The sequence below is a fragment of the Camelus ferus genome, chromosome 27 (genome assembly GCF_009834535.1).
Source record: "Camelus ferus isolate YT-003-E chromosome 27, BCGSAC_Cfer_1.0, whole genome shotgun sequence".
NCBI lineage: Eukaryota > Metazoa > Chordata > Mammalia > Artiodactyla > Camelidae > Camelus > Camelus ferus.
In genome coordinates this window covers 2,914,199-2,939,993 of record NC_045722.1, presented here as the reverse complement: position 1 = coordinate 2,939,993, position 25,795 = coordinate 2,914,199, and the positions used below count along the sequence as shown (strand labels likewise).

The window sequence follows — 25,795 nt, the reverse complement described above, 5'->3', positions numbered from 1 at the left end:
ATACTTGCAAATTCATACAGTTTGACATACCATCTCATTTCATCCTCACCACAAGAGCCCCATTAAACAGGTATTAAACCCCACATTAGAGATGAGAGAACTAAGACTCAGAAAGTGAACGTCTTGGCTTAAGGCTACACAGTCAAAGTGCTGAAATCAGGATTTGAAGCCAGGTTGTCTGATTAAAGGGCCAGAGTGCTTTCCAGCACACCACAGCTACCGGGGGAGCAAAAGAGTTAAAGTTCAGAATTAAATGACCCTGAGATGTTACAAACCAAAGATTCTTGGAGTCGGTAGAGCCTCGGGGGGTCCTTCTCAGTCTCTATGGGCCAACCTGGGCTCCAGCAAGGAGAGGCAGCCAGGATCTCCTTCCCTGTTTCTTCCTCCCAACCACAAGGGGCGCCAAGCTCCAACAGTCTGGTTCGAAGGCCCTCCGCGCATCACCGGGGCCCTTCTTATTTCTCCACGCACGTGCCCCTCTCCACGACGCAGGCGCCTCCCCCAGCTCCGCCCTCCTCCCAACAGGCAACCACTGCGCAGGCGCCCCAAGCCCGGCGTCGGGGGCGGAGGCGCGCCCCGGGCGGGCCGCGTGGCCGTTGGGCCGGAGCGGGTCACGTGGCCACGGTGCCGCCGCGCGAGCGTGCGCAGAGTGGCTCAGCGCGGCCGTGACGGAACGGCGAGGCGTGGGGGCGTGCGACCTCGCCCGGCCGGCCCGGTCCCCGCCCCTTGGCTTGCCGCTCCGCCCTCGCGGGGCGTCCCGGGCCGCTCGTCCCCTCAGCGGCGGCCGCGCGCGGCCCGGGGTCGCCGTGAGTACTCGCGAGGCCCGCCTGTGAGGCGGCCACCACGGGGACGGGACGGGGCGGGGCGGCCGGGCCTCAGGAAGGGTGCGGGGCCCGCCCCGCCGCGGCCGGGGTGGGTGAAGTGAGGGGCTTGGACCGGGTGTCTCTGAGAGGCCCCCCTGGGCTTGACAGGCTTCGCTCGAGGCCGGGCGGCTGGCGACGCCGATCGGGCACAGAGCTTCTTCCCCGGGAGGCAGGTGTTGGGGTCTTCGGGGTCTCCGGAGGAACCCGGAGAAGAGCTCCAACTGCTCCCCCAGGGAGGCCTCAGGGCCTGTCCTGGAAGCGCGGGCGGCAGCCTCTGCCCCCGTGGGTACCCGAGGTAGCGAGCATGGCGGGCCGGTGCGTTCTACCCCGTACTCTTTGTTCCGTGGCCCGGGCTCTCTGGAGAGGAGCGCTCGGTGGGGAGCTGGATACCCCGCTTTCCCAGGACCGCAAGACTGGGAGTCAGACCCGGAGTGTGAAAGGTTGGGATCGGAGGTTTCCGAGTTGTCACACCTGGAAGCGCCCTTGGACCTAGGCTAGGACCTTTGTGGTCCGGACTTGAGGCTTATTTGCATTTGGCTTATTCCCACGTAAATTCGTAAAGCGTTCTGTTAGCTGCCATCATCCAGACTTAAGCACCAAACGACAGACACCCTTCTCTGGGCGCTCTTCTCACGGTCTGTGTTTGGCCCAACTTTTCTTGAAAGGGTTCCTCTTACCTCATTCAGACAAGTCAGTTAGGTCTTTCTTGCGTAGTTCATTAACAACTCCCTTAATTGGTTGTAACCACATCACATGAAGAGTGGATGTAATTAGAACCTGTCAAATGGGCTTAAGTCCCAGTTCCACTATACCCCTGGCCCTAAGCAAGTTGCTTGGCCTCCCTACACGTACGTATTCTGTATATAACATGAAAGCTTTGAAATAGGTTGTCTTTCAGGCTTATTCCTCTTTAAAACGCCTGTGATTCTTTGAATTTCATGACCACCCACCATTCCCCCTTTTCCCACTCTTAACCTTTTAAACCCATTCGCCATCTCTCCAGAGGAATTGAGAATAGAGGGTGGGAGTCCCTTTTACTGAAACAGCCTGGTTTGAGAAATATGGTAGTTTCCGAATTGTCTCTTCCTTGGACATGAAAAATCTCTGAACTATTTTTTTCTTCTTGTGATTACAGCAGAAACCAAGCAGCAACAGCCCTCGGAGCGAGACTAAGTTTTCTTGGCTTCTGCAGTGACAAAGAACTTCAGGAAGTTGGTACTTGTGGCCCACGCTGCCATCCTGCTACCACCCGGCCCAAGACAGCCCGGGCTGGACATTAGTGCCTCCCTCGTTATTCCTCTGTGATCATCCAGAGCAGCACCTGACTGTTTATTTTCAAATCTCAAAAACCCAGCCCCCTCATCTTCAGATTCTGGTTCTCAGCTGCTCTTGAAGGTGAGTGGAGTCTTGCTTTATAGAATCATTTTTGTATGATTTTGTCTATATGTAGATATGTTTAGGTTTTTGTATGTATCTTCCCTTTGGCTGAGGTCTTCAGCTGACAGTTCATTCATTTACTCACTCATTCAGTAAATATGTGTTGAGGGACTGACAGTGTGGACAGTGAAAACAGAGCTTCTGTTACCATTCTGGTGGGAGATAAATACAACAAACAAGCATTTTGTACACAGAGCGTGGCGAGTGCTGTGGAGAAAAAGCATGGAATAGGGATAGAGAATGTGAGTGTGCTGTGCTTTGGAGCTTTGCTGTTTTATGTTGGATAGTCAAGGTGACCTTCAAGCAGAGATATGAAAGAGTAAAGGAGTGAGCTATGTGGATATCTGGGTGAAAAGCATTCAAAGAAGGGTGACCCGCAGGGACAGAGGCCCTGTGCTGGGAATATGCTGGATGTGTTTGAAGGACAGCAAGGAGAACCTTTTGGAGTCTTGGGGGTAATCTTCATGTTCACTTTTGGAGCTGACTTTTTAGGGAGGGCCTTTACGAGAGTACAAGAGTAGCCTCTGTTTTTTTGAATGTGAAAGTTTCCGCCTGTGCACAGAAGTAGAGAGCACAGAAGACCCTCGTGCGCTCAGCTCTCAGCTTCACGGCTCATCAACATTTGCCGCATTTATTTCTTCTCTTCCCCACCCTGCTCTCCTTTTTTGTTTTTGCGCTGGAGTAGTATTTTGAAGTAGTATTTTGAAGGCCATTTCATCTCTAAGATCTTTGGTTGCAGTTTCCTTTTGCATATTGTTTTTGATGGGTCAGGCGGTGCTGTCAGCTGGAGGACTACTGTGTGTTTGCCCTGGCATTGGGCTTTACGTCCTCATCCTGGGTCAGTTACCAGGTTTAAGTTGGTATCTGAGGAACAGATCACAGGCCCTTGGAACACACAAGGACTGAGAACAGGGGTTCTCAGGTTTTATTATGCATCAGAATAAGTTGGAGGACTTTTTAAAACACAGATTCCTAGTCCCAATCTCTGGAATGTAATTCAGTAGGTCTCAGTAGGGAGTCTGAGAATTTACATTTTTTAACATGTTCCTGGGTGGTACTGATGCTGCAGACCCACAAACCTTCCTTGAGAACCACTGATCTAGAAACCTAAGATTCAGTAGAACCACGTTAGGGAGCTAGGACGCTGCTACTTCAAGGTGGAAATGGATGAAGCTGAGACTGCTGCAGAGCCAAGAAAGCCTAGGACACTCCTGTTTTAATTTTGTGAGAGGGCTAGGGGTTAGTGTTTTTTTGAACATTTCTTTGGATCATTATTATACTTTTATTTGGGGAGTAGGTTCCAAAATGAGTCCAGGGCATTATTTTGGCTGTGACAACTTAAGACTATGTCTAACAGAGCATGTCCATGTTGTTGAGTACTTTTTAAGTTAGCTGTGAGGATAACACCCAGTGTTCTGGGGGTACTGCTGTTTAGTAAGAGTTAATGACTAAATTTAGAGCAATAACTAGGGGTAAAGGCTCCAAAAGGTGGGGAGGGTATAGCTCAAGCACTAGAGCACATGCTTAGCATGCTTGAGGTCCTGGGTTCAATCCCCAGTACCTCCTCTAAAAATAAACAAATAAATAAACCTAATTACCTGCCCCCCCCACACACACACAAAAAGGAAATGAAAGAAATTTTTTTTAAAAAGATTCCAAAAAAGAATCTGCTTCTTTTTTAAAAAATCATTTTATTTACTTTTAAAATTTATTTTATTTTAATTTTTTTGGGAGGTAGGTAATTGGGTTATTTATTTATATTTATTTATTTTAGTGGAGGTACTGGGAATTGAACCCAGGACCTTGTGCATTTTGAGCATGTGCTCTACCACTGAGCTATGCCCTCCCCACAAGAATCTGCTTCTAATGGAGTTTGGAACTTTGAAGAATGTTCTGAAATGAACCGATTTGACTGAGTAGCGTAAGCACCTGCCACCGTCACTTTTGGCTTCAGGGGTTGATACGGCATTATGAAGTAGAGCAAGAACTTACTCCAGTTCTGACTCTTCAGCTTAATTGGAACAGTGGTGACTTAGGTTTGAATAGTGCTTTCACTGTGTATTATCTTTAAAGGACTGTGTGTGCAACTGTGTGTACATGCCTGCAAGTATGTCTCTTTACGTGCAAGTGTCTGTACAAATGTGTATTAAAAGAGTATCCCTAAGCACGCGTCTCTGTGTATATGCCACCCGGGTGTTAAGTGGTGATGAAACCAGTTATTGTCTCCTTTTCACAGGACAGTGACCTGTTGCCACCACAACAGCAGAGCTGTCTACCCCAGCAGATCTCCAGTCAGCCCCTGACATCGCTCCTCCCTCCCTTGCCTCCCTTTGTGGCCTCCTAAATGCCCATCTCACTGGCCTGGGTTCAGCTGGTGGTATGGAGGGGTGCTGCCTAGCACTGACCTGGGAGTGTGTGTGACTCACTGACCCAATGGTGAGAACTGACTGCCCACCTCTCCAACTGATCATCCAGGGGGTAGATGAAACAAAGTGCAGACCTCACCTTTTCCTGGTGTTTTCCCTCCCACCCTTTTGGAAGGTTGAGTGGCTATTCGAAGTTAAAGGAAGGAGAAGAGACACGGAACCAGCGTTACTTGGTGTGTGTATAGGGAGGCTTCCTTGGGAAGGAAGGGGATAGTTAAGCATTACTAGGGATAGAAAGGGAATTAGGAGACAAGAGAGCTTAGGTGTGTTTGGGAGCTGCCTTGGGGAATGATCTTAGGAGAGGCCAGCTCTTACTAGAACCTAGATATGCCTAGGAATCAACCTTGACGTTGAAGTCTTCCACGTGCCTCCTCCACTGGCTACCAGAGCCCCAGTCATACCGATACTTAAGAAGGCTAAAATTCCCAGTTGTTTTCCTCCATGCCGCCAGGTCAGTGCTAGGCCGGGGATATGACCAGATTCAGAAAGAGACTGAGACTCCCCAAGGACGAGGTGAAGGGAACAAAGGGATTAGGGCCGCAGTTATTCTGTCCTAGGGGACCTTCTTCCATTTTTTTGTGGAAATCTGTTTCCCGTCCTGTCACCCCACTCTGTTCCATGGGGTAATAGGTACCCAACACAGGGTTGTATCCTTATTTCTCATCACTAGGACATCAAAGGCCAGTTCTGGAATGATGATGATTCGGAGGGAGATAATGAATCAGAGGAATTTCTCTATGGAGTTCAGGTGAGACCCCATGTGTATCTAAATGTGTGTTTCTCTCTGTGTACATTAGGAGTAAGATTATTTTGAAGCAGAGGTAAAATAAAGATACAATGGGAGTGTGGTCTGAGCATTGTCTTGTCAGAGCTGATCTCATATCCTCACTCTTACCTGGCGCTCATCCCTTTCCCTTGGTAGAGTACGCCCTCTGTGCATGGAGGTTACCCATGTGTTCTTAGTTGGAAATAATTACTTTGTGACTATTCCCTCACTAGCCAGGGAGGGTCATTTCATTCAATTGGGTCAGATTTTTAAGAGATTATTCTACCAGTGATTGCCTATTGCTGTCACTGCCCAGGGCATGATCCTGAGTAGGAATGCTGGAGTCTTCAAATAAAATCAGTCTGAGTTAAATTCTGTACTCTTCAGCCTGTTTTGTGTTCTCACAGAAGGGATACCTAAGTGTCCTGGTCAAGGTCTGGAGATAGAAGCTGAGACTGAAGGATGTGAACTTAAGCAAAACCTGCAGTTGGCCTACTGAAACTTCACAGAGCGGTGGTGGAGGGAAAGTTGTCAGTCAGTGAAATCCCCAGCTAGGACCACCAGCAGGAGCCCCTTCACAGAAGCAGCGTTTGCCTGTGTATATTGCTATAATTTGGTTTCCCTGTTCCTGACGTTCCTTCGTGTTCTATTTTTCATCTCTCTCTTTCCTCTACTCTATCTTTCCCCTCTCCACCATTTTTGCTGCTCACTCAGGGGAGCTGTGCAGCTGACCTATATCGACACCCACAGCTTGATGCAGACATTGAAGCCGTGAAGGAGATCTACAGTGAGAACTCTGTATCCATCAGGTGGGACTCTGCCTCAGGGATGGCAGGGGAGTAGCCGCTCATTTCTGAGTCGTTAAAAGCTAGAAGTTTTTTCTTTGTTTATGGTATGGTAGGGGGTCTGTGAACATTGGTGAGGTAGGAGCTTAATGATGGTGGGAGTTGCTCGGAATACTGAAGGTTGGCTGAAGGGAGTGAGTAAGGAAGCATGGCTGCTTTTCTTAGCAGTTCCCCCATCCTAGACTGTTGTATAGGCTGATCATTTCACCTTTGAGGTAAGAAGGGCCTCTGGCCTGGAAAGGCCCTGATTATGAAAGTGGCTTGAGGCTGTAGGTAAAACCTAAATACAGAACTCCCTTCCACCCTCCCCCTCCCTTGTCCCAGGCTCAGTTCTCCCTCTACCTCAGTCTGTTCCCGTCTTTCTCTCTTAATGAGTCTCACCTGTGATCGCCTGTGTCTCTGTAGAGAATATGGAACGATCGACGACGTGGACGTCGACCTCCACGTCAACATCAGCTTCCTCGACGTGAGTGGCGCTGGTGCCTGCCGGCAGCGCGTCCGGCTGGGCTTGTGCGTTTTGCCGTGTCAGTCTAGGGTCTTGTTCCTGGGTGCTGTGTTTGGAGCACATAGTCTTTATCCCTGTCTTTCCTAGACCATCAGCAGGCAGTGGTGTGTGCTGTGTGCATGTGTGTGTCATATAGGGAAAAATTAAGTCCACTCTTCTCTGTTGCTAAACTGGAAACTGTTTTCCTTACGTTTTTAGGAGGAAGTCTCCACAGCCTGGAAGGTCCTCCGGACAGAACCCATTGTGTTGAGGCTGCGATTTTCTCTCTCCCAGTACCTTGATGGACCAGGTAAAGGCGGTGACTTTGGGAAAGTGGGTGCTCTGAGTTTGGTCTAATCCAAAGTCCTGAGTCCGCTGAGGTAGGGAAAAACTAGGAACAAGGCCTCTGGGTGTAGTCTGTGGGCCGCTGGCAGGAGCTTCCAGGCCCCTTGCATTGGCGTCTTTACTCTCTTCCCCTTGGTCGTCACCCCTTAAAGCCTTCTTGTTAATGAACTTGTTTTCTCCAGTTCCCAGATGTTGTTTATTCCTCCTCTTCCCGTCAACTTCCTTGCACAAGTTGAGGGTATTTGAAGTGTCAGGTGGTTCCCAAACTCTGCCCTCTGCCTTGGAGGTTCTTCTCCCTCGTTGCCGTTCAGAGCACCGTTAGAGTAGGAGGGAGCCAATCCACTGAGCTGGGCCTTTGGACTCCCAGCAGGAGAGACAGCTGTGTCGACGAGGACTTTTCTCTTCTCTTTGCAGAACCGTCAATTGAGGTTTTCCAGCCATCGAATAAGGAAGGATTTGGGCTGGGTCTTCAGTTGAAAAAGTAAGAACTTCTGTCTTTCTGGTTTGAGCATTTGAGGGAAAGAGAGATGGACATGTGGATGGACAGGCAGACTCTTGAATGGAAGATTTTCTTCCAAAAATGTGTTTCTGAGGTATGCCCAAGAAAGACTAAAATAAGTAAATTTGGGGAGCCGAATTTATGGTTACATGGAGGAGCCTGTGGTGCTGGGGTGTCTGGCCTTGAGACTTCCTGGAGGTGAGAGGAGAGGCTCGTCAGTACTTAGCATGCAAGGAAAAGCACAGCCTCGGAATTAGTCCTGCTTGTCACATTTTCTCCGTGGTTTCCTCAGAATGGGGCTCCAGGAGCTCAGAGAGTGGTAGTTTATTTAATGTGTTGAGCACCTTGCTAAGTGTTTGGTATACAAAGATAAGTGAATTTTAGATTCTGCCTTTAGTCAAGTTCCAGATAGAGTCTGATGGATACATGTTCTAATACAAGCGAATGTGTAAGGGATAGAAACAACAGAGGAAACTGTAACTCTCAGTCTGGTGGCAGGTGGATGAATGAAAGATGAAAGGGAGATGATGAATGGTTTTCAAGGATAGATGAGAGTTGCCCACGTAGACAGACATTGAGAGTAAGTAACATTTGCAAGGGCACAGTCATGTGAAGCGGCACGTGGGTAGGAAGCTTCAAGTTAGGAACTAAAGTTAAAGCCAGTAGAAGAGGATCTTGGGTTTTAATTTTGTAGGCAGTGGGAGCATTGAAGGGTTCTAGCCAGAGAAAGGACATGGTCAGATTTAGTTTTGAAAAAAACCATTCTGGTAGCATTGTGCAAAATAAGAAGGATGAGACAGGAGACCAGAACTGTTTTAGTAGGAGGCATTTGTAGAAGTCCATACATGAGATGATGAAGGCCTGAACCAAAGTATGACTATAGGTAAGAACAGAGAGATAGACTAGAGAGATTGGCAGGGTATAGAATCAGTGAAGACTGACATGTTATATATGATAAGAGCCAAGGAATAGTGGACTGTTACTTGTAGGTTTCCAGCCTAGTGGTAAATTGTAATACCACTAATTTTGATGGGGATTTAAGAAGAGGAACCAATTTGTGAGAAAAGGATAGAAAATTAGTTCCATTTTAAACCCGTTGTTTAAAAGTAACTTTAGGATACTTAAGTAGAGATTTTTCAATAGTGAGTTAGCTATATAGATTTGCTCCTTATGGGAGAGATTCATGTTGAAGATATGTATCAATGAATGGGTCAGAATTGCAATCTGTGTAGAATATGAGATTGCTGAGAGAGAGCATGATGAATGAGAAGAAAATAGAATCAAGGGCAAAATACCCTTTAACACTCAGCAAAATACCAAGAGGAGGCAGAAGAAGAAACACTGAAGGTAGGTTGGTCAGAGAAACGGGAGCCCAATGGGACGAGAACAGTGTCCCTGAAGGCATGGAGGAGTGTGTCTGCGAGGAGGGCCAGATGCCAGAGAGGACAAGTAAGAGAAACTTAGGAGTTTCTGTTGGGTTTAGCATCAAGGTGAGAGCAGTTGTAGTGAAGTGGTGAAGGTAGAAACCAGAACACAGTAAGCTGAGGAGTGAGTGATTGGCAGCAGAATAGAAACAGTAAGTATGGACTGAGAAATCTGGATGAGGCTGGGAGGGAAGAGGGAGAGTCGCTAGGCTGAGGTGCAGAAATTTGAAACTTTTTGTAGACTTTGGTAAACAAAACTGACAGGAGGGGGAATGAGTGACAAATCAAGTTCCCTGAAGAGGAGCTGAGATCTAGAGTACAAATAGAGCAATTGGTCCTTAGCAGGATAGTCACCTTGTCTCCCAAGAGTGGTGGGATCATGATGAGGGTGGAAGTGGAGATAGATTTTGTAATGGTGCTGGAAAACTAGGGAAGCTGGTATCTGATGGCTTCAGTTTTCTCCCTTGAGAAGAAAGAGCTTATTGGTTAGAGATGAAGTTAAGAGCTTAAAGAAGGTGATAAGGATTTAGAATAATAGTGTAGAGCTATGCTAGAGAGAGCTGATCAAGGACAAGTGAAGGATTGACAAGGTAGCTGAGGGCCCAGCTTATGGAAACCATAACTTTGGGGATATGATTTTTGGGCTCACAATGGCAGTACTCCTCATGTCCCTTGGCCTTTTCTTCACTGTTTGCAAGGCAGTGGGTGGGACTCATCTCCATTCCTCCACTTCTGTTCTGCTCTCAGTATGGTTTCTCTTGGCAATAAATTGGCAGGTTCGCAGCTTTCGAAGACTCACCTTTGAGATCTTCCTCTAAACTGCAAAGCATCTCAGAATTTTTCTGGTCCATTAGGCTCGGTAAGGGAGTGAGTTTTTACCCACTAAGGTAAAGAGGTACTTTAGGACAGTACATTTCCACGTGCTAAGATGTATCAGGTGGGTCTTCAGACACACAGTACCCTACAACAACTAGCTTTACAGTCCCTGGGTCTGAATTTTAGATTCATTGCCTTTCATAGTCCTATTTCTTGACCTACTCCCTTACCTAGGCTTCCCTAATTCTATTCTTCTTTGATTCTTTAGGATCCTGGGTATGTTTACATCCCAACAATGGAAACATCTCAGCAACGATTTCTTAAAGACCCAGCAGGAGAAGAGGCACAGCTGGTTCAAGGCAAGTGGTACCATCAAGAAGTTCCGAGCTGGCCTCAGCATCTTCTCACCCATCCCCAAGTAAGTTCCTCCCTGAGCTGATTGTCTCTGATCACCTTCACCTTGTCTAAGCACCCAGCCCACCTTCTTGATTGTGTAAACTTATCTAATCTATCCTCTTCCTAGGTTCTCTGAACTCTGTACTTTTAACTACCAACACCACCCACATGGTCCTGTCCCCTTTGTGTCTTTACCCTTCTCCTCCTTACTCAGTAGTCATACCTCGTCCTTTATGTAAAACACAGTACCTAGCTCATGGTATGTATTTGCAGAAATGTGTGTTAATCTTCCCATCTTTCCTTTCTTTGACCCTCATCCTTATTCTCTGTCCTAAGGAGGCAGAGTCAGAGCTAACAGGTAGCAACTCCTAGCTCTTACAGAGGGGCACATTGATTTATTATCTAGGTTCTGGAAATAAATATTGCTCCATCCTTTGACCCCAGGCCTCCATTTTTCCCCCTGGTGCCTTCTCATATTCCTAAAGGCAAATACAAATGCATATTTGTAGTTTTCCAGGGACCATTATGGACAGACAGTCAGATATTAGGCTTTTTGGAGTATAACTACTTCTACACACACACGCACGCACGCGCACACACACGCGCACACACACACACACACACACACACACACACACACACACACACACAGTAAGCGAAACAGGCATCCTCTCCAAGGTATCATTCCTTACCTGGCCTTGTTGCTGTAGAGAGTGGCCTTGGCTTTGCCTCTGCCTGCTCTCTGTGTTCCGATTGGAAGAACACACAGATAATGACATAAAAATCAATTCATTGTGGTGCTGTACTTGTTTTGACAGTTTGATCCCGTGGAAATTTCCTCAGTTATCAGTTGCTCTTTGGCTTAGGTCATTTCACCCATTCTTACCTCTTGGCCTCTCCTAGGGCTCACACTGAATCCCCAGTTCCATCACTCCTTTTTGCTCTCTCTTCAGGTCTCCCAGTTTCCCTATCATACAGGACTCCATGCTGAAAGGCAAACTGGGTGTACCAGAACTTCGAGTTGGACGCCTCATGAATCGTTCCATCTCCTGCACCATGAAGAACCCCAAAGTAGAGGTGTTTGGCTACCCTCCCAGCCCCCAGGCAGGTCTCCTGTGCCCCCAGCACGTGGGCCTCCCTCCCCCAGCACGGACCTTCCCTTTGGTACATGGGCTGGGGAGGGTTTGACTTGGGTGTCAGAGGGTGGGAGGGGAAATGTGGAAATATAACTTCTCAAAATGGGGTTAGGGATCTGGTTGTCCAGGTGTCATAAGTCAAACCTTGGCATGAATCATGAGTGAGTAGAATGGAACACATTTTTTAATAGTTGTGAACTTCTGTCTGAACAGTCTCGCAAGCTTCTTTGATAGTAGGCCATGAGGAGAGAGTCTGGTTCTGGGCATCCTAGGGAGGTGTCATGTATGATTTTATTAAGTTGTGGTTGGGACTTGGTAGTCAGCCAAGCTCTGCATGCCTGTTCTATCTATGTTGAAGAGAGTTAAGGACAGGTGAGCCTTTTTCAAGAGCCTTTGGCAAAAATGTCTAAAAGTCTTCTCTGTAGCCTGGGGATCACTTAGACTGATCAGAGCTAGGGCTTATCTGCTTCAGAAGAATTACAGGTAGTGGATGCGAGCAAGGTTTTTCTATGCACCAGCATCACAGGAGGCTCATGGGGTCTTGTCATTTTACTCTCATCAGGTCAGTGGTCACTGCAAGAACATCCCCACTCTGGAATATGGATTCCTCGTCCAGGTAATCAAGTCCAAAGCTTCATTCCAAAGCCTTTCCCCCATTTTCTAACCCATCTGATCCCCTAACATCTCCCAGCTCCTCAGCAGGCATTTCCCGAATTGCTCTGCTCCCAGAACTATACTGAGTGTTGTGTAGACAGGAGTAGAGGCATGGTTCCCATCCTCAAGAAGCTTAGAGCATTGCTGGGAAGACAACACTACACAGACCACGGAAGATCAAGTGCCAAATGAGGCACTGCCAATTTTAAGTGCAAAAACGCACTTGAAGATGAGAGAAGGATCGATGCTGGTGTTCTTATGATCCCCCACATCCTTGCACAAACTTTTACTGCTCAGCCACTATTAGTTACTTGCTTCTTTTTGAAACTCCTTTATTCTCTGGACGTGATTTCACTTTTGCATCTCCAGCACCTTTGTTCATATCATTCCCCACACTGGCCTTCCTCCCTGTATCTGCCTCTTGCAGTCAAGTCTCAGGTGCCACCTTTTCCCTTAAACTCTTCTCTGTTTCTCAGAATGTATTAGCTGGAAGTGTGTCTCCTCTCAGTGAACTCTTAAGATGCTTATTGTTTTATATGGCACTGATGTGTTGTGTACCATACGCTGCCTTGAGTTGTAATTAATTTGTTAACATTCCACATCTCCCTTTTTGGACTGTAGGATCTGAGAAGACAATCTTTTATATTATTGAATAATAAAGGAGACCGTTCACTGAGCTAGGTACACAGTAGGCATTTAGTAAATCTTCATTAAGTGAATGAATAAAAGTCCTTGCACATCTATTTACCATCCCTAAAGTTTGTGAAATGGGAATAACTTGATTTATACACAAAGTTTATATAGTTGGAAAAGCCTGTTACAACAGTGTATGCAAGAAAACACTTGAGAGTATTGCTTCATGAGCTCTGGATTGATGCTGTTTTCCCAGCACAGAGTTGTATCTGTGGTCCTGGTCAGTTTACAGGCTGATTGCTCTAGGTGCTTAGAATGGCTTCTCAGGCTCCCCTGCCGTCTTATCATGGACCGAATACTCACTTGTAACGTACAAGTGAAGAAGCCGCAGGATGACTGACTTGCCCAAGTTTGTGTACGGGTTAGGTAGCGGGAGGGGGTCTTCCCCCAGGTCTTCTACCACGGCTGGTCTTAGTTTTACTGTAGTATATAGTTTTAGCTCTGGAGTCAGACCATTTGTTTAACTAAGTGCAGGACCCAAGAATAGATTCTGCCTTAGGTGCGGGCCTGGGAGGTAGGAGAGTAACTGGAAAAGGAATTCAAATTTTATTTCTCGTATCTGTCTCTGTACTTCCAAAAAATTGAATAGAATCTTTTCTCTCCAGATCATGAAATACGCAGAGCAGAGGATTCCAACATTGAATGAGTACTGTGTGGTTTGTGATGAGCAGCATGTCTTCCAGAATGGGTCCATGCTCAAGGTATATTCTTCTATTTTGTGACCCCCTTCCTTGCACCCATAGCTAAGGCCCCTTCACTCGTCATCTCTCCAAGTTTCCTTTCTTCCTGGGTCTATGGTAAGGGTAGAATTTTGTCTGTACTCCTTGAGACTCTAAGAATAATTGTTTTTCTCAGAAAACAAATCTCAGCAGTCCTCTTGGAAAGATGAGGACATGTGAATATCATTCTAGAGTGGTCTGAGGTCAGCATAGGTCTCTCCCTACAATATCTTCTCAATGCATACCTCCTGCCACCACCAACTCTTTAACGTGTCCTCTCAGCCAGCCGTCTGTACTCGTGAACTGTGCGTTTTCTCCTTCTACACATTGGGAGTCATGTCTGGAGCCGCAGAGGAGGTGGCCACTGGCGCAGAGGTACGAGGGAGAGAAAAGCTGCTGGGGAATCGGGATCAGGAAAGGCCAGGGAGCCCAGCAGTTCCACTGCTTGGAATTTAATCTTCAGAAATGCTTTCCTGTGTAAGGATGTTCACTGTAGTATTGTTTATAATAGTTCTTTAAAAAAAAAAAAAAGGGATAGAGGCTTATCTTACAGGGTCCAGTTACAGAAATCATGGTATGTCCTTAAAGTGGAAATACCATATAGCTGTTATTTATGGATATAAAATTATAACATATATAAAAGAGAAAAAAAACAGTATCTATAGCATAGTTCTTTTTTTTAACTGCTTATATAATAAAATAAGTATTTCTATAGGGAGAATATCTGTAAGAATATACATCAAACTTAGCAGTAGTTACCTGTGAGGAAATAGATTTGGGGACAAAGGGATGATTCTTATCCTTTTTTAATCACTCTTTTAAACATTGTTCTTGAATTTTTATAATGAGCTTATATTTTCTAATGAGGAAACCATAAACCTACTTGTTTTTAAAAAGAGAAATGCTGAGAGCCTCCAGAAGGTAGACCTATGCTGGATTTTGCGTGACTCTCAGCGCTGGGAAGTCATTTAGCTTCTGCCCCCTTTCTCTCTTTTCCCCTAAGGTGGTGGATCTGCTGGTGGCCATGTGTAGGGCAGCTTTGGAGTCCCCGAGAAAGAGCATCATCTTTGAGCCTTATCCCTCTGTGGTGGACCCCACTGATCCCAAGACTCTGGCCTTTAACCCTAAGGTATAGTTGCTTGGGAAGAAAATCAGGGCTAAGGAACAGAAATGGTAAAAGATAGTGGGAGACTATTTGCTGTTATCCGGGTGTACACAACAGCTTGGAATAAGGGGACAGGGAAAATGGACCTGCTGAACCCTAAGCTTTAGCTGTTTTAGTAAATAAATAATTAAACATAACAATAATATCACATAAGTAATAACTTCTGAGTTTGTCAGAAGGGGAGAAGGGTTGATATTAGTTACGCCATGATAGGGAGGGATATAGGCCCTGGAGCCAGACAGACCTTGGCTCCATTTGTGGTTCTTCCGCTCCCGGCTGAATGGTGTTAGGCAAGTCACTCAGCCTTTCTGAACCTTAAATTTCTTGTCTGTAAAAAGGGGATAATACCTATTGTTATGAAAGTGAGGGATAATATATATAAAGTACTGTACTAGTTAGGGTTCTCCAGAGAAACAACCAATAGAAGATACATGGAGGAAGAAATTTATTGTAAGGAATTGGCTCGTGTGATTCTGAGGGCTGAGAAGTACCGTGATTTGTAGTGGACAAGCTAGAGATTCAGGAGAGCTGATGGTATAAGTTCCAGTTCAAAAGCCAGCAGGCTCAAGATTCAAGAAGAGCTGGTTTTTCATTTCCTGTCTGAATGAAAGCAGGAAAAGACCAACATCCCAGTTCCAGGCAGTCAGGCAAGAGGAATTCTCTCTTACTCAGTGTTTTCTGTTTAGGCCTTCAGCTGATTAGATGAGGCCCACCTGAGCAGAGGGAGCAATCTACTTTACTCAGTCCACCATTCAAACTTTCATCTCATCTAGAAACACTTTCACAGACACACCCAGAATAATGTTTGGGCACTTCATGGCCCAGATTGAAACAACTAACAATTGACAAAATTAACCATCACAGGTTCCCAGCACAGTGCTTCACTGTTACTTTCTCTGCTGTGTACCAGGCGCAATACCAGGTCCTTTTTGTTTTAATCTTTTTTTGGGGGGAGAGGTAATTAGGTTGGTTGGTTGGTTGGTTTATGTATGTATTTAATGGAGGTACTGGGGGTTGAACCAGGACCTCCATGCATGCCAGGCACACGCTCTACCCCTGAGCTATGCCCTCCTGCCAGGTTCTTTAGGTATGTTATTTCCTCTTCAGGACATCTCTATGAGGGTGGTAGGAATTTCTGTCTTCACTTACATGCAGGGATACTGAGGTTCTAAGAGGTTAAGTAACTGTACTGTTACTCTCACCTGGTAAAAAGGAGAACTACCATGTGATTAGAATTTTCTGACATTATATGTATGTTTTTTCCATGACATACTATCCCATTTCCTTGGGGCCTAGACTTCTTTTGTACATCTGGCCTTGCTTTTCATCACATTTTAATCTCCTCCACTTTTCTTCATCTGGTTCTTCTCTCCCATTGATTCCCCACAGAAGAAGAATTATGAGCGACTTCAGAAAGCTCTGGATAGTGTGATGTCCATCCGGGAGATGACCCAGGTATTCTGCTCTCTGCCCGTCCCCTGCCCTCTGCCTGCCTGCTCAAGTACCCTGTTCTGCTTGGGATTCATGGGAGTGGAGTGAAGATTTAGAGATGCTACTCAGATTTCTCACTGTATTTTCTTGGTCTTTCCAATCTTGTTCTCTGTTCTGTTAGCTCTGTTACTCTTCTTTTTGACTCCTTATGTCTCTCTTGGCCTTTACCTTTGCTGCAGACTCCTTCACAAATTGTTCATATTTAATGTTTTTTCCATAATTCTTAGGGCATTAGAGAAGTGAGGGAAGGACCTCTGCCCAGGGTTGGGGGGTGAGGAGGGGGCTTGGAGGTAAGGAACTAGACCCAGGGGCCTGCATCTTCTATCCTTCCAGGGGTGGGGCAGCCACATGGAGCAGTGACCATCCTTTGACTCAAGGCTGTCTCACACCAGACTTCCCCACCCCTCGTCTGCAGTCTCTGCATGAGTAGACATTCATTTGTACTCACATTTACAGGTGGGCCTCTTCTCAGCAAGTCCTATGTGTCGCAGTTCAGATTAACACATAAGATACACCTAGGAGGGATGATTTACTTGTCAGAAAGACTCTCTGCTTTATGTGAAGTTTTACCACAGGATTCATTAGCCTAATCTTTCTAAGACATTGATTTTATTTATTTTTTGATTTATAATTAACTTTTTAGGGCTGTAGGAATTGCATAAAATGAGGGAGACCCACCTGCATGTTGTTTTGTAAGCATCTTCAGTCATTTTCATGTTTATTTACGAGTCGTCCCAACCTTACTGGGTCCTTGAGGGTGGGAACCCCGTCTCCTCTTGCTTTGGTGTGGCCGTCGGTGCCTGCTTTGCCCTGGGCCCTGGCAGTCTGTGGAAAGGGGGTGCTCCCATCTCTTCTGGGAGGTAACCGTACGGCTCTTGTCTTACAGGGCTCATACCTGGAAATCAAGAAGCAGATGGACAAGCTGGACCCCCTGGCGCACCCTCTCCTTCAGTGGTATGGGTAGAATGGTTCATCCTTTGGTGGGCGGGGGAGTGGAGTGCAGTGCTGGTCATGGAGCCCCCACCTTCTGTTAGAGGCGGTTTCAGCGTCCTTCCCAAGGCTGTGGATGTCATGGCTGCTGCTGCTTGGGGTGTTATTGATACACCTGGCCTCGACAAGAGCTCTGATCCTACAGAGAGCCCACAAATTCTGACATGATGTCTTTCTTGAATTCTCTTTAGGGATTTCTTGTTTCGCAGTAGGTTTTTGAGTGCTGCTTGCATGTCGAAGTTAACACTGCCCATTTCAGTTAGGTTTTCTGTGCTCCCAGAGAGGTCTGTCTCCCCTTCTGCTCCTTTTTCCTGTCTCGGGGAAGTAGCTGATGTTGACTACGCTGTTGACGTTGACTGCCCAGAGCCTTGCAGCGCTGTTACTACTCCCTTCTCCTTGCAGAGGCTCTGAGCCTTCTCCACTGCCCTCCCTCCCTGATCTTGATTTCTGTTCTCTTTTCCTGACGTAGCTTTCCCCTTGAGCTTACTTCCCTCAGCTAGTTAGCCTTTGACATTAGTGCTTTCTCAGTGCAGCATGCTCCCTCTTAGCATGAGGAACGACCAGGCAGAGACCCTCCAGGCTGGCATCATTAGTACATGAATCATGCGCAAAAAGATAAAGCATATTCATTACAGGAGATAATGCTCCCTTGCTGAGCCTTCAGCGGTTTATGCCTTTGTTCTCTCCTGTCCTGAGTTCAGCCTACATGCAGCCCAGTCTGCTTCTGACTCCTCTGGAAGTTAGTTCTGGTTTCTTCTGTTTCTTTCTCCAGCCCAAGTGGTAACTTTCCATCCCCTCTGTCTCTGAGAGCCTTCAGCCTTCCCCTGAGCTCAGGCAGGATGACCCCTGAGCCTCAGTTCTCAGTTTGTAATTCCCAGGTGTAAGTTGTCACCATCCTAATTGCAGACCCCACCTTTCTGATTTGCTTGGTGGCTGACCTCTTGTGCTCTTCCTTTTGTTCTATTCTTTTCTCTCCCTGGATGTAGCAGCCCACCTCCCAGCCTTCTCTTTCTTTTATCCATTGTTAACTACCCAATAACTGGCTGGTCTCTGGTCAGTAACTTTGCTTTTACGTTTTTATACACAAACATTATTACCCATAGGAATATCCAGATAGTGATGTGGACACACAATTCAGATAGCTCTGGAATCCTTGCCCCTTCTCCCAGGGGCAGAAGAAGGGGCTGCTGCTTTGTTCAGGGTGGCCTGAGCACACACTTACTTTGTCTTCTGTTTGGTTTTGTTTTTTCTCTGTTTTGTCCCAGGATCATCTCTAGCAACAGGTCACACATTGTCAAACTACCTCTCAGCAGGGTAAGTGACCTTTCTCCCTCTGAACTCTTTAAATTTCTGATGAAGTGCAGGGAGATCTCCAGACAGCTAACCACATTGGTCCTGGGCCTGCCTGTTGGGCTTGTCCGTCAGCAGTGGCCTTTGACCCTAAGCGCATTTCCTTTTCTTCGGGGTTAGTAGAAACCTGATTTGCTCCCTATCCCCAACCCTTCCCTCCCTGATCTCGGTTTCTGCTCTGTTTTCCTGACCCCACCCCCACCCTGGGCAGCAGCTGAAGTTCATGCACACCTCACACCAGTTCCTCCTGCTGAGCAGCCCTCCTGCCAAGGAGGCTCGGTTCCGGACCGCCAAGAAGCTCTACGGCAGCACGTTTGCCTTCCAGTGAGGAGGAGTGGGGCTGGGCATGGGTGTGGGATGAGGCAACGAGCAGTGGAGGGGGACGGGAGGGCCAGTTTACTTGAGGAGTATGAGTTTGTGTTACCTGTGTGCATCAGCCAGTCAGTCAGCAAATGTTTATTAAATGCTGTTGTGTTAAGGGCTATAGAGGATAAAGGTACGTAAGATATGATGGTCTCTACTCTCAAGCTACCTACGGTGTAGTTGAGAAGAAATTATATTTGCATATAAAAAGATGTGGTTGAAGGAAGGGATTGGCAGGGATAGATCTGAAAGCTACTTTGAAGGAAATCAGCAATTTATACCTAATTGTGGGAGGAGAGAGAGAAAAAAGATATTAAAGGTAACTTAAAGAGAGTTGTTTGTACCCTTTCCTTAAAATAGAAGTGGAAGCATGACTGGAAGCCATATGTGGACTCAGTGCTAAGCTTGTTGAGTTCGAGATGAATTTGTTTAATTTGAAATAGCAGGACAATAGGCGGATGAAAATACTGACCCGGCAGCTCAGGATTTGGGATGGGGCTAGCTGAAGCGCCGAAGAGAAGGTGGGACTGGGTGTGGAGGTGTAGGGTCGGCCAGGCGCACACACCTCGCGCGCCTGTGGCTGTTCACGTGCGCGTCCATCGCTGGGTGTGTCTGTGTCCATCTTCGTGTTCTGTGTGGGTGACAGTGGGTGGGGGTGGCACTCTTGGAAGTGCTCCTGGGACCCTCATTCCACGAGGAGACATGTATTCTGCCCTGCCTTACAGTGGGTCCCACATTGAGAACTGGCATTCGATCCTGCGCAACGGGCTGGTCAATGCATCCTACACCAAACTGCAGGTGAGGCTGTGCTCCTTTCCCTTTCTCTCCACGCCCCCCTCCCCGCCACTCAGTTTTGGGAAGTCTGCCTTAGAGTACTCAGCTGTTTTTGCCTCACCATTCTCAGCCCTAGTCTCCTGTGAGGCTTCCCTAGGGAGGAAGTTGAGGCTGTACGTGCAGAGTGAGTGTGGCTGTTGTACATTTGACCCTAGGCTGTGTGTGTTGCTGTTTTTAGGGATAGGAATGTAGCTGCAGACAGGGATAGGGGTTGCTGGTTGCAGCCACCTGATTAGTTAACCTGTTAGAGCTCTTCAGTTTATGTGCCGTTCATGCAGAGAGCAGATACAGGAGACTTCTTTGCCCCGCAAGACTCCAAGGAGTTGTTATTATCCCTCCTCCTGGCTTCCTGGTCTGTGTGCCTGCTTTGGGGGGGACTCAGCATATGCACCAAGGTGTAAGGACACGGGCGTGGAGTCTGCGCGGCTGACTCACTGGCTCTGGCACGTCTCACCAGTGCATCAGTATCTAGTACTTCATAGACCGAGGGGTTAACCTGCGCCCACTTTTCAGCCAGTCAGCTTTTCAAGAGTAGGTGCTTAAAGTTATCTGAATGAGTGAGAAGATGAGATGGAGGGACAGAGGGCTGCGGAAGCCTTGTGGCTGCCTAGTGCACAGCCGTGGGAGGGCCCAGGCTCACCTTGCTCACCCTGGTGTTTCCCTGCAAGCTGCATGGAGCAGCCTATGGCAAAGGCATCTACCTGAGCCCCATCTCCAGTATTTCCTTTGGATACTCAGGTAAGAAATAATCTTTGGCCGCCCTGAGTCTGTTTACATTGCATCCGTTTTGTGAATACGTAGTCCTGTGCTGCCTCCTCCTCCGCTGTGGACGCTTGGTCTGTGTCAGCTCTCCCCACAGTCATGGGCAAATAATCTTTCTCTACTTTCTCTCACTAGAAAGTTGGATTCTTCGCAGGGTGAGGCCAACTGTATCCCTTTCTCTTCGGTACCCTCTTCTCAGGGGGGTGGTTTTGTTCACTGTGTGGGCTTGGCCCTGGGGGTGGGCTAGGGGGTAACTGGAGGTGGCACCAGGCTCTTTGGAGAACACGTTGTTGGCGCTGGGGCAGTAGCCTGCCGTTACAGGTGGCGTGCGCGTGTGCAGGGGGTTTATGTGTGAGCCCGAGTCCCTTCCTGCTGGCTCACATTTCTGGAGACATTGTTCTCCTCCCTGTCAACCAGCTTTTAAAATTTAAACTGTCTATAATTACACACTATTATGTTAGTCACGTTGAATGCAAGACAAAGTATTTTATTCCAAAGGCATGAATGAGGTCCACATTCTAGTCAGGAGATGGGTCCAGCTTTGTCCAGCTCAGAAACGAGTGTGACTTAGAGCTCTCTCAGTGACCCAGGGTCATGTCGTGGTTCCTTTTCCGTCTTGTTCTTGTTCTGTGTAGTCTCTGTGTAAAAGGTAGCCACCGTGTGGTTGCGTGTCTACCATGTGATGGGGCCAGTGCTAGATTCTCACAGTGGATTATTATTCAGCAATGAAAATGAACCAACAGTGGCATTCAGTAGCATGGAAAAATCTTAGTACTAGTTGAGTGAGAAAAGGCAGGTGCAGAGGACTACTGCTCAGAAGTGACTACTCGAAAGAGGACTACTGCTGTGTGACACTTTTGTTGCACTGCTCAGAAGTGAACAAACTTAAAACTATTTAGGGGTGGATGTGTGTGTGTGATAAAACTAAAGAATAAAGAAGAAGAAGACAGGACCCAAATTTCAGGATAGTGGCTGCCTCCCAAGTGGAGGCAGATAGTTGGGATAGGGTTAGGAGCACTTAGATGCAAGTCACTGGTGATGTTTTAGTTCTTGGATTTAGTTCCCGGGTTAGGTCTGTAGGTATTCATTGTCCTATTCAATAAATGATAATGTGTCATGAGCCAAAAGTTATGATTAACCCACACAGGGTGAGTGCCCAGTCCACATTTGTTGCATTTGTGGATGAGTTTTACTCTGTGCGCCTGGGGCCCAGAGTGGGGCTGGGGTCGGGGCCGTCTTTTTGGCTTTGTCTGGGCTCCTCAGTGTGTATCTTCGTCCTGGTCTGAGATCCCCTCTAATTAATATCCTACTACTTGCTAAGTAGTGAGATGCTTGGCTCCCAGCGCCCACACAGTTCTTTCCTCTTGTCTGTCCCCCGATCTCTCCCTCTCCTCTCCCGCTGCCCTTGGTTTATCAGACTGCCAGAGTGCCTTTAGTTATCAGTCGGAGCCAGGAATCTCTATTGATTTCTTAACTTTCTTCTTCATGTACTGGTTACATAAAAACATAATACGGCACCATCCTTCTCCCTCTCCAAAGGTCGATTTGATTATAGATACAAAACACCATATGCTTTTACTATTGGAGTTATAGGTCATCTTGTCCAGTCTCTTGTTACTGTCCAGATTAGAAAGCAGATACACAGAAAAGTTAAATGACTTTCTTGAGGTCACACAGCTCTAAGTAGCAGAGCTAGGACTGGAATCCAGCTCTCAATTTCTGGGCCAGTGTTCTTATCACTATATTGGACTGACAAGGTAGGCTTTGCTTGAATGACTGAGTCTCTGAGGGCCCCATAGGTACGTGAGTCTGTCGCTGGGTGGGATGCGTGTAAATGTTCAGCTGATTTTAGTTACTCTGGCATCTGGCCAACTTTGTGTTCACTGTATGTTTCCTTCCACCCTTTTCTGCTCTGATTTTCTCTGTTCTTCCTCTGGGTATCCATACTCCAGAGGCATGGGGTGCCCCTGTGGGGCAGGGTAAATAGAGCATCCGTTTGACCAGTGGAGCCTCTGATGACTTGGTCATAGTGTGCAGCTTAAGATGAGGGACAATGGGAAAGGATGCTAAACACTATCTGTCTGTTTAGTCATATTTAGAAACTTCTTAAAAGTATATACTCTGGACACAAAGCATCCAGGGATTATTCTGGCCTCCAAGTTCTCGGGGTCTGCTCTCAGGAAACTGACAGAAGATGGCTGGGTCAATAGGGACAGGATTGTATACAACAGGACTAGGATGGGGGAAGGTTTGGATTATGTCATAAGGGCCGTATCTAAGACCAGCCATAGAAATCAGATTGTTCTCTCCCATCCTCTGGGATAGAGCCTAAATGTGCATTTCACTCAGATCCGTGCTCTGCAATACCCAGGCCAAGAAGGTCATGATGTTTGGATGCAGCACTAAACTTAAAGCCAATGGAGAAGTTGGAAACAGAGGGGTGGTGGATGTCCTGTAGGAGGAAGAAATTGACAATTGAAGTCTTGAGGTGCTCATTGACCTGAATTTTGTTCAGGCCATAAATCTATCAAGGACTCCAGTGAGAGTGCATGATGAATTGACAGCCTGAGCAGTGAAGAATGTCAGTCCATGGTTCTCATCGTTACCTCTATACCGTGGCTGTCACAAAGCCAGGAGAGAGTTAGTCACAACAGGAAGTTCCAGGGTGAACTGGGGAGATGAGGGCCCTGCTTATGGCCTGCAAGGATGGCGTCATTTCCCATCCTCATCCATTTCCCTCTCGGTCTCATGTCTCATACACACTTACACCGAACTCATCCCTAACTGTGATGAGGCTGGGCCTGTGATAGAGCTGAATACAGAGACTGAAGTCCTGATCATAGGCCAGGAAGAATTGGGAACAGGGGCGCACAAGCACTGTTTCATATCTAAAAAGGAAGAATCCAGAATGTGCCTATAAATGTTGTAAGCGGGCTTTCACTGAGGGGCGCGGATGGCAGAGGGTTTGTGGAGTTAGACAGGGCGAAAGTGAGGGGACCGGCTCCTCTTCCTCGAGTCTGGGAGACCTTCGAAAGGAAGCAGAGCTCTTCAAGGTGCTTGCCACGTGGTTACCTGTGAAGAGTGTTCCTCGCTTAGCTGCTGTGCTTTCTCCCTTTCCTCTGAATGACTGGTCAGAGCCTTGTCTGTCGCTTTGAAACTAGAGTAGATCCGACTTTGTTTGCTTCCTCTCCACTCACTTCCCTCAGCCTGGCATTTGACCCGAGGTGTTGACGTCACCACTCTCCTGGGCCCCTCGTGCCTGGCTCATTTCATGTGTTACCCCCATCTTAAAACCATTCAGTTGTTCCCTGATGTTCTTAGGATAAACTCCAGTGGCCTTAAGATGGCCTACAAGGCCTGCTTGATCTTCTCCGGAGCTCACCTCTTGCATGTCATCTCACACCACTCCTGTGCCGTTGGCTGTGCTCCGTACAAGCTGAGGCCCTGCTCTGTCTCTCCTCCAGGCCTTTCATAGTGCTGTATTACCTCTGCCTAGAGCACTCCCCTTCTTCATTTAACCGACTCTTCCTAATCCTGTAGTTCTCAGCCCAGCTGTCACCAGGAAGCCTTCGTCAAACCCCTGGGCGAGGCTGGGTCCCCTCCTCTGGCTCACAAAGTGTGCTTTATTCTCCCAGCATAACCCTTACCACGCTGTGTTGTAATTGTCTGTTCCTTCTCTGATATCTCCGTCAGACTGAATTCTGTGAGGGCAGATACAGTATTTGTTTTATTCACTGCTGTATCACCAAGTATCTCTGGCTCAATGCTTGGCACATAGTAGGCATTTCAGTAAATGTTTGCTTAAGGAATGGGTTTATGAACTGGCTTATTGTTCTGTGACAGGAATGGGAAAAGGACAGCACAGGATGCCCTCCAAGGACGAGCTGGTCCAGAGATACAACAGAATGAATACCATCCCCCAGGTATTACTAGTTGCCCTTGCTCCACCCAGGCAGGACCCCTCCTCTGGGGTAAGTGTAGGCTGCAGAGACGGATGGGGAAACAGTGGTGGGGGCGGGGGATGGATAGGTTAAAGATCGTTTGAAGGAATCAGATATGTTCTAAGATGAACAAATTTCCAGAGTCATTTGTGGCCTCAGTCATAACTACGAAAGCAGAGACTGAGTTTAAATGCACTGACATGAAAATGTGAAGATGGAAGCCTGGACTCACCCAGACTGATTATGGAAAAACCAACATTTCAGGGGATGGCTGGGAGCTCAGGATATCCCTGTCCCCACCCCAGCCACTGCCAGCCGGCCGGCCTCTCTAGGGCAGGTCGTAACAGTCCACCTGGCCCTGCTTTCCTCTTCCAGACCCGATCCATTCAGTCACGGTTCCTGCAGAGTCGGAATCTGAACTGCATAGCACTTTGTGAAGGTAGGTGGCTCACCTGGTCCCTGTTTTTCTGGGTCCCTGGTCTTTATTTCTGGTGCAGCTTTGGCACTTGATCCTGCTAATGGTGATGTTGAAGCATCATGTCGTCCCTCCCCTGCCTGGATCCTGTGACCTAAGCATTATACCTATAACTTCTGGCCCTCTTCTTCCCAGTGATTACATCTAAGGACCTCCAGAAGCATGGGAACATCTGGGTGTGCCCTGTCTCCGACCATGTCTGCACACGGTTCTTCTTTGTGTAAGTCTAGGAAGGTACCTTGGAGACTGCTTGGAGGAGTGAGGGTGGGAGCATGATGATGTGTGACTATGAGGAAAGTCCATTTCTGTTACCGGAGACTTGTCCCTGGCTGCCTGAGGGGAGCTGGCACTGGGGCGTTCCCCTTGGAGGACGGGGGTCGGTATAGATCAGTGTCTGTTTGGAGGAAACCAGATAACCTGAATCTCTTCTACCCTAAAGAGTAGCTAGAAAGGGTTTTGACTTCTGGGCCAGGGAGGCCGCAGGTCCAAACGCAGTTCCCTTGGGTGACGTTATGCTGCTATTGTTCTCTCTCTTACGCTCACGCTCGCCCTATTTTTGGCAGATATGAGGATGGTCAGGTGGGCGATGCCAACATTAATACTCAGGACCCCAAGATACAGAAGGAAATCATGCGTGTGATCGGAACTCAGGTTTACACAAACTGAGGGGGCCCCAGCCCTCATACCACCCCCGCTCCCCTCGTAAAAGGGCTCAGGAGCAGCAGATGAGGCTGCCCTGAGGAATCAAGGGGCCATCCCCAAGGGGCAGGAGAAGGATGGAAGAGGCGGCCTCGGTGGAGACTGACCCAGGAACCACTCCACATTTGGATGGCCCAGGCTGACTCCCTACCCCTGGCTTTCCCAGTTGACTTCACCCTATTTGTAAATAAAACAATAAAATGGAAGGTGCTGTGGACTGGA

General features: G+C 47.5%; 1 protein-coding gene across 10 annotated transcripts; it reads left to right on the top strand.

Annotated features, from left to right (window-relative positions):
• The first annotated feature begins 648 nt into the window (after nucleotides 1-648).
• PARP6 (poly(ADP-ribose) polymerase family member 6) lies at nucleotides 649-25,795 on the top strand. 10 transcript variants are annotated; one of them, XM_032469151.1, is made up of 24 exons: nucleotides 649-806; nucleotides 2,002-2,258; nucleotides 4,537-4,736; nucleotides 5,397-5,474; nucleotides 6,207-6,301; nucleotides 6,743-6,803; nucleotides 7,041-7,131; nucleotides 7,581-7,647; nucleotides 10,174-10,323; nucleotides 11,255-11,465; nucleotides 12,000-12,053; nucleotides 13,390-13,485; nucleotides 13,786-13,878; nucleotides 14,507-14,632; nucleotides 16,058-16,123; nucleotides 17,046-17,113; nucleotides 18,415-18,463; nucleotides 18,711-18,823; nucleotides 19,588-19,660; nucleotides 20,365-20,434; nucleotides 24,302-24,381; nucleotides 24,775-24,838; nucleotides 25,010-25,094; nucleotides 25,438-25,795. In XM_032469151.1, the coding sequence occupies exons 3-24, from the start codon at nucleotides 4,734-4,736 to the stop codon at nucleotides 25,538-25,540; spliced, it is 1,896 nt and encodes a 631-aa protein (XP_032325042.1). In that variant the 5' UTR covers nucleotides 649-806; nucleotides 2,002-2,258; nucleotides 4,537-4,733; the 3' UTR covers nucleotides 25,541-25,795. The 10 variants fall into 10 exon arrangements, 8 of the variants coding, with proteins under 8 accessions (XP_032325042.1, XP_032325039.1, XP_032325041.1 ...); XM_032469148.1 differs by having other exon boundaries at nucleotides 1,999-2,258; XM_032469150.1 differs by having other exon boundaries at nucleotides 649-912; nucleotides 1,999-2,258.